This window comes from Amblyomma maculatum, chromosome 1, assembly GCF_055883805.1.
Source record: "Amblyomma maculatum isolate TAMU_Amacu chromosome 1, ASM5588380v1, whole genome shotgun sequence".
Lineage (NCBI taxonomy): Eukaryota > Metazoa > Arthropoda > Arachnida > Ixodida > Ixodidae > Amblyomma > Amblyomma maculatum.
Genome location: NC_139344.1, coordinates 206,374,048 through 206,386,100, shown reverse-complemented (window position 1 = coordinate 206,386,100; position 12,053 = coordinate 206,374,048). Strand labels below are relative to the sequence as shown.

At 46.2% G+C, this 12,053-nt stretch overlaps 1 protein-coding gene across 1 annotated transcript in view; it reads left to right on the top strand.

Annotated features, from left to right (window-relative positions):
- The window catches only part of LOC146205428 (uncharacterized), a 93,507-nt gene extending 81,829 nt beyond the window's left edge, over window positions 1-11,678 (top strand). The window contains exon 3 of the mRNA XM_084590099.1: window positions 11,344-11,678. Coding sequence (XP_084446225.1) covers window positions 11,344-11,497 — 154 coding nt within the window. The 3' untranslated portion in view covers window positions 11,498-11,678. The remainder of the gene's footprint in view (window positions 1-11,343) is intronic.
- The last annotated feature ends 375 nt before the right edge of the window (window positions 11,679-12,053 follow it).

Genomic DNA, 12,053 nt, shown 5'->3' with positions numbered 1-12,053 from the left:
GCTCAAGCCAGCTGCCGCTGGTGCATTTCGGCTGATCCGATCTGCTCGTACTAGCTCTGCGATTAATGCGTCGGCAGAGTTAATCCTATAATTATTTTACTATGGCAGGATAGGAATCACTATAAGGCAGTTTCATAAGTAGGCGATTTACGACAGCGTTGATCATGTTCCAAAGCGTCGACCGCCGCGGCTTCGAAGCGAAACAATAGGCCTAGCGACGACTAGGGACGGTCACGCACGGCGCCGGCGTTCGCCGCGCTCGCACGTTCCACCCCCGCGGTAATTGTGTAACGTACTACCTCAGCCTGCTCGCGGCATCCCGTGCTGCAAGCGTTGCAAACTCGTGTACTTTCATAGCTAAGGCCGCGTATTTTTTGGCGTTCTGCTCAGCAACAAGCCGTTCAAACGATACTGTAGGCACGACAAGGCTTCAGTACGCAGTCGCTGCGCTGTCGGCCGTAATCGAAGACGTCGGGCGGCACCGTAATCTATACATCGATCTTTAAACGTGATACAGTGGGCAAATGAATAACTTTGTGAAGCAGACCCGCTCGTACGTTTCGCGCACTCGGGCGCCGACGAGTGGCTTCCGTCAACAGACGCCGTCATAACCTCGGTTAATGACGCAAACCGAGGTCGTCAAGCTCGGTTTGCGGTAACCGCGGTTAGTGGTGCAACCATGATTTGGTCCGCCGTGTATATGATAACCACGGGTTCGCGGTTACACTAACCGTCGCTGCGCGAACTGGCGAACTCCTCAGGCATGTGCAAGCGAGGACGGGTTGGAAGTTCGTCGAAGTGACGTATGTCTGGGCGGAGCTTTGAACTTGCTTGTATTCTTTGTTTTTTTATGGCTCCCTTCGGCGTACGAGTTGAGAGGGAAAATTGGAAGGGTCATTTTTAATCGCCGATATCTCTGGTGTTGCAGAAGCTAGATCGAAAATTTTTGCGGGAGAATGATGGGTGGTTCAATAACTATCAGTGTTATGGCGTTGTTTACCCTTCTTGGTGACCCCTTTCTGGGGACCTTTAACGTCAGCTCAGGTGCCACAACAGACTGAGCCTAATACCGTTAAGAATACTCTGGCTGTAATGCCACAGGCAATGTCACAGGCCAAGGATCAGACAGAAGCTGTTGTATTACCTCCCGCCTCTGATGCTGAGTGGCCTGCTCTACCATCAAAGGCCATCGCCAGGCCTCATCTCAGGTTAGTTGCCACACGTGCTGAAAGTTCCGACAACCCCGTTAGCCAACAGGTGAAAGAAATGTTGAAACAGCTTGTTCGCTCATTGCGGGTGCTGCTCTCTAGCATCAACAACAGCAAAATTTGCTGTTCAGTTTTTGGACGCATTTGAGCCGCTCTTGGCGGCATTGCAATAATTCACAATGGCGCAACAAACTAATGCCACCTCTGTGACGATGCACTTGCGCCGCAGTGTAGTGATGCAATGGAACGCCCGAGGCCTGCGTGGTTGGCTGAGTGACTTCCGACAGCGGGTACAGAAGTACCGCTTTCCTGTGATAGTGATCTGTGAGCCCAACATGCCGGCTGCTTTCCGCCTTTCTGGATATGTTCTGCTACGGTCTCGAGAAGCAGACGAAGCAAGCAAAGGGCTGGTGTGTATACGCCAAGACATTGCACACGTCCACCATGCTCTACAACCCCACAACACGAATCACTACATCTGTTTGACATTAACCCTGGAAGGACGGGTATGTTCTGTAATTGGCACTTATATTCTGCCGAGGGATGGCTTGGACAAGTCATATCTATTTTCAACAGTCCAGTGTTGTGCAGCTCCTCATATTATTGTGGGTGACTAATACTCACCATCCTCAGTGGGTATTGCCACAATGAGCAATCGAGGAAGAGACCTGGCAGACTTTATGCATACGGAAGATCTCGTCAATATAAACGACGGCTCACCGACGTTTCTACGCGGAACAACCTACAGCAGCTGCTTGGATGTGGCGTTTGTTTCCAGAAGCCTCCATCCTTCTGTTTCTTGATGTACTTTCTCGCAAAGCTAAACGACAAGTTTTATGCCACCTGGAGAGGTTAGGACGACAACGTTGGAGGCAGTTCTGCTCATCACTGGATCCCCGTAAGCCCCTGTCGCGTATCTGGCATGTTGCGAAGCTTGCGCACAACTCCGCAAGAAAGGCACCCTTTTCGTGTCCTGGCCCTTTACCAACGCCGCAATGAAATTGACGTAGCTAAAGAATTTTGTAAAATGGTTGTGGGCACAAACCAGCCACAGTTACCAATTTCAGATGTTTTTGCGCCACCTTCGCCGAATGATCAATACGACTTGCCCTTTCAATAGCTGAATTAGACGCAGCTCTTGCTTCTTGTCGGCATTCATCTGCACCTGGTCCTGACGGGATTACTTATTCAACATTATCAAACCTAGGCAAGGATGGTAGAACTGCACTACTTAAATATTTCAATGATATATGGGCTTCTAGTACTGTTACTGAGCACTGGAAGATTAGCCGCCTGGTTGCTCTTTTGAAGCCTGGAAAGCCCCCTCTCGAACTTACCTCGTACCGGCCAATTGCCCTGGCAAGCTGTGTTGGAAAAGTTGTGGAGAGAATCGTACTGGCAAGACTTGAGTAGTTTTTAGAGAGCAATGATCTTTATCCGAATATGATGACTGGATTTCGCCGGGGACGCTCTTCCATCGACAGCGTCATCGACATTATGGCAACAGTAGAACACGAAAAGCGTCACCGTCGACTAGTAGCTGCTGTCTTTTTAGATATAAAGGGGGCTTATGACAACGTCCTACATGATGCTATTCTTGATGGACTTGACGACGTGAGAGTTGGTGGCCGGTTGTACTTGTGGATTGTGAGCTATCTCAGTGGCCGGTCTGTTTACATGACTACGCCTGAAGGAGATACTACCCGCTATCAGGTCGGTCGTGGAGTTCCACAAGGAGTCCTCAGCCCAACTTTATTTAACATTGCGCTGATTGGCCTGGTAAGTAACCTACCAACATGCACATGCCGGACAAGTTCTGCCAGGTGAATAGCGGATCAAGCTTCGTCAAGGAACAGCACATGCTGCAACGTCAGTGCCCCGTGCCCTCGGAGCTCTCGCTGCCCCCCAGTGTGCGCATGTCCCCAGAACGGGTTTTCGTCATCTTGTCACCAATGGCGCTCCATGCGCCGCATAAAAACTGCTCTCCGCCGGTCATCCCTTCCAGTGGGCTTGGCAGCACTTCAGCTATGGCATGTCTTCACTGGGACCCCGTCTTTTTCGTGCAGATCCTGCTTCTGGCCCCTGTACTGCCTTTATGCGCTGCCAGCGAATTGAATGCCGAGGAAGCCAGCTTACCACCCCAGAGTGACAGTTTCCCGGACAAGTTCTGCCAGGTGAATAGCGGATCAAGCTTCGTCAAGGAACAGCACATGCTGCAACGTCAGTGCCCCGTGCCCTCGGAGCTCTCGCTGCCCCCCAGTGTGCGCATGTCCCCAGAACGGCTTTTCGTCATCTTGTCACCAATGGCGCTCCATGCGCCGCATAAAAACTGCTCTCCGCCGGTCATCCCTTCCAGTGGGCTTGGCAGCACTTCAGCTATGGCATGTCTTCACTGGGACCCCGTCTTTTTCGTGCAGGTAAAAAAACATTGCACCCTATTTGCGCGGCCGACCAGCCACCGTGCCTTGCTAGTGCTGCCGAGCCCACATTGTTGTTTTGCGATTGCTTTGGACTGCGGTCGCATTCTTTTCAATGTACTATTGCAATCTGGTGATATTGAAGAAAACCCCGGTCCCAATACCCGCTCTAGTGCTACTAACGAGGCATCTCCTACACAATCATCTGTTTCTGGAGGTTGCCGCGAACTAATTGTAGCCCTCGATGAGTTAAAATCTGGTCAGTCAACTTTGTTAAATGAAATAAGATCCATAAAAGTACAACTTGCAGAGAACGATAAAAAGTTCACAGATATACAAGAAAGGTTAACAAAAATTGAAAAGGAATGTAACGCATTCCATCAAATCAAAGAAAGTGTCAACGTTGTCCAAGAGCTCTCTGCGAGCAACTCAGAGCAGATTGCCGCTTTGACAAGCCGCCTTGACGACGCCGAGGATAGGGCGCGCCGACAAAATCTGGTGTTTTTCGGGCTGACGGACGCCGTAGGCGAAACATGGGCGCAGTCCGAAAAAAAGGTCACCGAATTTTGCTCCACGCAGTTGAAAATCACTATCCAGCCACGCGATATCGAACGTGCGCACAGGCTGGGTCAGTATCAAGACGACAGCAACAGACCTGTAATCGTCAGGTTTTCCCACTTCAAAGATAAGGAGTCAGTTCTTGGGGTAGCCAAAGACTGCAAGGGATCTGGCGTTAGCATCTCCGAAGATTTCTGCCCTCGAACTCGCTCCGCCCGAAAACACCTTCTACAATTTGCAAAATCCCAAAATGCTACCTACAAACTCCGGCACGATGTCTTAAAAATTGGAGACAAAGCTTATAAGTTTGATCATAAAAGCCAGAAAGTATTAGAACGTTTACCATAGCAAACCGTATTAGCTCAACCTCAGTACTGTGGCTACATCTCTTTTCTTTTTACTAACGTCCGAAGCCTCTTGCCGGAAAGTGATGCACTAAACAGCCTTATCAGCACATCCCACGCAAACTTAATAGTGCTAACAGAAACCTGGGCCGGCTTGCACGATAAAGTCCGAGCTAAGTCCAGACTTAAATGGTGTCTTTAGAAAGACCAAGCTTATTTAAGACGGCTCGTGTTCCGAACGTCGAACGCTTCGGGTTCATGTTCACCAGAGTGGCTTCCCAGAACGGCCTCAGCAACCACTTGGGGCATTTTTCCTCGTAACACAATCTTAAGCCGCAAAAAGCAATGGCACGGATTTTACACAACGCAAAATTGACGGAATGTGTACATCTTACAGCAGGGACAGTGCCAGCGCATTCCTGTATTTCCCTAATTTCTCTACTTAGACACCTGGCGTCCTTGTGTCTTAACCAAGACAACACTAGAGTCGTAATCATACAAGCGACTTATTCAAGTCAGGACTGAAGCCCAGTCTTGACTCCAGTCTTAAGCGGCCATGCTAGTGGCCTATTCTTTAGACTCCACTTAAGTCTGGACTTAGCTAAGACAGTCTTAAGATTGTTTTGTGCAAGCGGACCCTGGTTGAACTCATCCAATAACGACTCCGAAGTTGAATCCTGCTTTCCAGATTTCGACATTTTTAGATGCGACCGCTTCAACCGGAGAGGCGGCGGCGTCCTTATAGGTGCTCATCCTACGCTGCTGTGCACTCGTGTCCGAATAAATTCTCCGCTGGAAATTCTTTTCATTAAATGCAATGCCGCGCATCCACATTTAATCATCGGTGTTTGCTACCGCCCCCCAGACACAACCAATACTTTTGTTCCCGAGTTTCACGACGCCCTGCATGCTGTAACGTCCCAATTCCCAAACGCGCCCATCCTCATGTTTGGTGACTTCAATTTTCCGTCAATTACCTGGTCCGATCTCGCAGCTACAACCTCGAAGCAAACCATTGAAAGTCATTTCGTTCACACGTGTTTAACATTTGGATTATCACAAATGGTCAATTCACCAACTAGAAGCACCGCGAGCGTTTCTAACATACTTGATCTCATATTTAACATCGCATCCCGATAATCTCTCTTCCCTCAGTTATCTTGACGCCGTTAGCGACCACATAGTAATCCACGGAACATTTAACTGCATGCGCAAACGACCGAACGCTAGAACTAAAAAAATATCATTATACGACAAAGGTGATTACATATCTATCAACACTGAGCTCGAAGAATTCTGCGACATATTCCTTTCTGAGTTTAAAGAACGTTCAGTTGATGTAAACTGGTCAATGTTTAAAACTAAAATGCAGTACCTAATCAAAAAGTACATACCTGTGAAGATTATTCGCGACCGTCCTTTATCACCCTGGTTTACATCATCTCTTAAACGATTAAAAAACAAAACAAAACGACACTTCAGAGCGGCAAAATCTACTAACACCCCATGTGCATGGCAGAAGTATCATTCTACATTAAAACTTTTTCGCTCGCTCCTAGTAAAGTCTAAACGATTATTCTTTTCATCGACACTACCTTTATTAATCCGCAACAACCCTAAACAGTTCTGGAGGATTATTAACCCAAAACGTTCAAATACACGCGTCTCCTTAACTAACGAGTCAGGCATTCCTTTATCTGATGGCGACATTGCTGAGGCCCTCAATCGTACTTTCAGTGCGGTTTTCACTCGAGAGACTAACGCAAACCTCCCTCCCTTTTCCATTTTAACTCATCCGAACATGACGGACATCACATTTACACCTCATGGCATAGCAAAAATTATCGACTCTTTGAAGCTCACATCATCGTCAGGAGTTGACGGAATCAACACAAAGGTTTTGAAGAACACCAAGCATATAACTAGCGTAATCCTAACACATATTTTTCAGCAGAAAGTGGGCAAGATCGTTCCAGTTCCTAAGAAGGGCTCAGGTAACACTTTTCGCCCCATTTCTCTCACAAGCGTATGTTCTAAAATCATGGAACACGTTATTTACTCACATGTCGTCAACTTCCTAACATCCATCAAATTTTTCCATCCCAATCAGCACGGTTTTCAGAAAGGCCTTTCTTGTGACACGCAACTTGCATTGTTTTTAAACGACATTAGTTCCAACTTAGACCTTAATATTCCTACTGATGCACTCTTCTTAGATTTCGAAAAAACATTTGACAAGGTTCCCCACAAACGACTATTACTAAAACTGTCAAGAATTAACTTAAATGCATCTGTATTTAATTGGATCGAAGATTTCCTTACTAACCGCTCCCAGTTTGTTCTCGCTAACGATTACTCTTCCAGTCTCACCCCTGTTCTCTCCGGTGTACCCCAAGGTACCGTACTTGGTCCTCTTCTTTTCCTTATTTATATTAATGACCTACCCAACTCCATCTCTTCTAATATCCGCCTTTTTGCCGATGACTGTGTCATTTACCGTCCCATACATAACCCTAATGATAATTTGGCTCTTCAGGCCGATCTGGCAAAAGTCGAGGAATGGTGTCGAAATTGGTTAATGACCCTAAATGTTAACAAAACGGCCCTAATTACCTTCCACAGACGCCAACACTATTCTTCGTACAACTACTTACTAAACGGAACCACTATCTCCTCGGTATCCTTTTTGAAATATTTAGGTGTCACAATTTCCAGTGATCTTACATGGCATTCTCACGTTACATCCGTCACTAACGATGCTAACCGCACACTTGGCTTTCTTCGGCGTAACCTAGCTCAGGCATCCTCTTCTGTTAAACATCTAGCTTATGTAACTCTTGTAAGACCCAAATTGGAGTACGCATGCGCATTGTGGGACCCGCATCTTCAAAACTTGATATCTACCATTGAATTAACACAAAACCGTGCAGCTAGATTTATCTTCTCTGACTATTCTCGTAATACTAGCGCCACTAATCTAAAAGCTAATGCCGGTCTCCCAAGCTTGCAAGCACGCCGTAAAATATCCAGACTCTGTTTATTTCATAAATTTTATCATGCCTTATCATCTAGCACAGCAGTCATCATGCCGATTCATCGAACATCCAGTCGCATCAGCCACACCTTTGCTGTTTATCCGCCACATGCCCGAACGACAACGCACCTCAACTCATTTTTTGTAAGGACAGCCATCGACTGGAACGATCTTCCCGCTGACATCGTCGCTCACTCTAACCCAAGCCATTTCAGAACCGCCATTGAAAACTTTTTTTGTTAAATACTGTCAAGCCTACCCCTCATGTAAAACCCCGTACTCCTGGGTTCTTTGAGGTATTGGAAATAAATAAATAAATAAATAAAATATGCTGACGACATCTGCATCTGGGCTTCTGGTTCGACGCGCCCACAACTACGTGCGCGATTGCAACGAGCTGTGTCATCGACATCGATATACCTACGGCGTCAAGGTTTACTATTAGCGGCAGAAAAGTGTGCAGCGATCGCATTTACGGGAAAATGTGTCAGCCGCTACCCGATTACTCTTCATGGAGTCGTAATACCGTACGTATCCAGGCACAAATTCTTGGGGGTAATTATTGACCACCGACTATCTTGGTCGAAACGCATTAGTATGGTGAAGAAAAGGCTAATTAATTTTTGCCATGTACTTCGTTTCATAGCTGGCATGAAATGGGGACCAACTTAGCGCTCCTTAATACGGCTTTACAAGACTCGGTTTGTTGGCTACATCCGGTACAGTCTCCCAGTACTCTCTAGTATGAGCATTTCCTGCTTGCGGACTTTAGAGAGCGTGCAAGCGCAGGCACTGTAAATATGCCTTGGACTGCCCAGATGCACCTCTAACAAAGGCACAATTGAAGAGGCACATGCTCGCCCGATATCCATATACTTGTCACACGAACCACTTCGTGTATATTTACGAGCACTTACTAGACACCGTTTTCACCCACTCAGCAAGAATCTGGATGTGCTACCGGACTGCAGTTTTACAAGTGCACTCCGCTGCCATCAGTCGCAAGTACCGACAGGATGTGCCCTCCAATATCTTCCCGCCCAACCACCACGGACGATGGATAAACCTTTGGTGCACCTTCGTGTTCCCGAAATACTAAAGAAATCAATGGTGCCACTTAGTGGACTCAAACAACTTACTCTGGCGCACATCTGGTCAGAATATCCTAATTATATTCACGTATACACCGATGGATCTGTGTCAGCGCAGGCATCCGCTGCAGCTGTTGTCATACCAGCTCAGAAAACGACACTACATTTCCTTTTGAGACATACTTCAACATAAACCGCTGCTGAACTTGTAGTTATCGGGAATCTATTCGCTACATATGTGGGGAACCACATCGAAAATGGTGTATATCACGGACTCAAAGACTGCATTGCAAATTTTGGATATCTTACGCCACACTGCTTACCAGTCCCTGGCACTAAACATTATGGAGCTCTTCACATCTTCCAGCTCCAAGGTCACAGGATAATGTTTCAATGGATCCCTGCCCACTGCGGGTTCCATAGGAATGAACAGGCCGATGTTGAAGCGAAAAGCGCACTCAGCAATGGCCTCCAAACAGCTGTGCCTTTTTCAAGAGCAGATACGCCATGCCTTCTTACGAGTTGTATGAAGAATGCTACAGCAGCTTACTGGGCCTAGCCAGAAGCCCGACACATTCGTCTAAAAAGGCTCGATCGAACATTGAAATTTTATGTTCCGCGTGATATTCCGCGTCATCAGGCATGCTTGTTACATAGACTTCGTTTAAATGTGGCTTTCATGCGCAAGTACTTGCATTTAATTGGACAGGTGGACTCGCCGAAATGTTCAACTTGTGACATCCCAGAGACTGTGGACCATATATTATTGCTGTTCCCAGTGTATGCGGGCGAAAGAAGTGTGCTAGCCGCTTCCTTGAAGCATTTGGACAAGAGGCCTTTGTCGGAGGAACTGCTGCTGGGCGCTGGGCAGAACAAGGGGAAGGGTGTGCAGGCAGTGCGTGCTCTTTGCCGTTTTTTGTGCGCCAGCGGGCTTGATTCGCGCTTGTGAGGCAAGCTACAGTGCCTGTATATATATTTCATATGCCTTCTCCCACATCGTCACCCATCATGATCTTCTTTCTTCTCCCCTTCCCCATCCCCAGTGCAGAGTAGCAGGCCAGATTTGAATTATTCCGGCCAACCTTTCTGCTTTTCCTTTCTATCTATCTATCTATCTATCTATCTATCTATCTATCTATCTATCTATCTATCTATCTATCTATCTATCTATCTATCTATCTATCTATCTATCTATCTATCTATCTATCTATCTATCTATCTATCTATCTATCTATCTATCTATCTATCTATCTATCTATCTATCTATCTATCTATCTATCTATCTATCTATCTATCTATCTATCTATCTATCTATCTATCTATCTATCTATCTATCTATCTATCTATCTATCTATCTATCTATCTATCTATCTATCTATCTATCTATCTATCTATCCATCCATCCATCCATCCATCCATCCATCCATCCATCCATCCATCCATCCATCCATCCATCCATCCATCCATCCATCCATCCATCCATCCATCCATCCATCCATCCATCCATCCATCCATCCATCCATCCATCCATCCATCCATCCATCCATCCATCCATCCATCCATCCATCCATCCATCCATCCATCCATCCATCCATCCATCCATCCATCCATCCATCCATCCATCCATCCATCCATCCATCCATCCATCCATCCATCCATCCATCCATCCATCCATCCATCCATCCATCCATCCATCCATCCATCCATCCATCCATCCATCCATCCATCCATCCATCCATCCATCCATCCATCCATCCATCCATCCATCCATCCATCCATCCATCCATCCATCCATCCATCCATCCATCCATCCATCCATCCATCCATCCATCCATCCATCCATCCATCCATCCATCCATCCATCCATCCATCCATCCATCCATCCATCCATCCATCCATCCATCCATCCATCCATCCATCCATCCACTGCGGCGGGCTATGCTTCCACATTGGGCTTTAGCCACATGTGAAATGTCTATCTTTATTCTGCTGCAGCAGCTTGCATGTTATCAGATAAGTTACTTCGTCGCAGCTGCTTTAAGGAGACGCTTTCTAGACGCTTGTAGCCTAGATGTTGATGTCGATATACCCCTGACACGCCCAGGGAATGTCTTCGGTAGAGGGTACATGGAAACCAGCGAAATGTGCAGTTTACAGAACAAAAAGGTAACAATTTTAAATGATGTTATTATTGATCACTTCTATTCAGAGCAGGAACAATGACTTTAGAAATCTGCCTGTTAAACCGCTCAAAATGCAGGTTTCTGCCGCCAATGCGTACCTGTGTAATACTGCAATGTTCTGGCTGTGCTTTATGTTCATATACAGCATCCTTTATGCTTAGTTTCTCTGCATGTGCACTCCATGTCTTGGGCTTTGCTGAGGGCGCATAGCAGCAAGCATAACATGCCATGTTTGGTTAGAGTGGCATGTTCAAAAAGACGACATAAAAACATTAAAATACTGAATGCCAGGTTCTGGTCAAACTACGTTTGTATCTTTTGTTATTCTACATGGGTTTTGCTGCAGTTATATGACCTTTCTATATAGTATGTGACAGTTCTGAATGGAGATGCATGCATACAGTGTCATCTGGAAAAAGCAATTGAGAGAAACTGGCAGTTGCCCTTGGAGATGTGTAATCAAAGTTCAGCACAGATAACTTGAATTTCATTTTCCCTTCTATTTCAGGAGGAGTCCAACCTGCTCTTTCCATCTTAGGCCTGAAAGACCAGCAACAGCTGATCGAGCAAATGCACAGGATAGTAACTGCTCCTGGAATCCCGGCTTGCGGAGGCCGCCCACAGAGAACTCGATCATCTCCTCGCTAATTCCGAAATATTAGGTTTCAATAAATACCTTTTCCTCCACCACCTCCCCAAGGGTAGAGCTGTCACGGCCAAGGATAATTAAAAAAAATTATTCAAGTAGATTCTTAATACTCCAGTTGGCCTGCATTTTACCATGCCATTCCTTAACATCGATATTTTTTTAGTGTAGACTATTTATGCATGCAGTTTTTGCAATAAAGCAAAAAAATGCCATTTTTACCTCGCATGCTGGTATGCCTATGCACTTCGCATGTTTTCAGGAATGGTGTATTTGTGTAAAGCTCAGCTAGCATATGTGCCTCTTTGATGGAAGTTATAATTGCACACTGCTGTTCAGTGCTTTGTGTGTGAAAGTAAAGCAGACAACAGGAAACTTGAACCTGTTGCATATTCTATTGTCTGCTTTACTCTCACGACAAATGCATTGAGCACTAGTATGTGACTGAAATTTCCATGGCACATGCTTGCTGAGCTTTACACGAATGTTATTGGCAAGTTTTTACACCAACAGCGGGCCCTGCAAGCAAGTTCCGGGAAACGTCCGAATGTCCGCCTCCGGCTGTCCGTGGG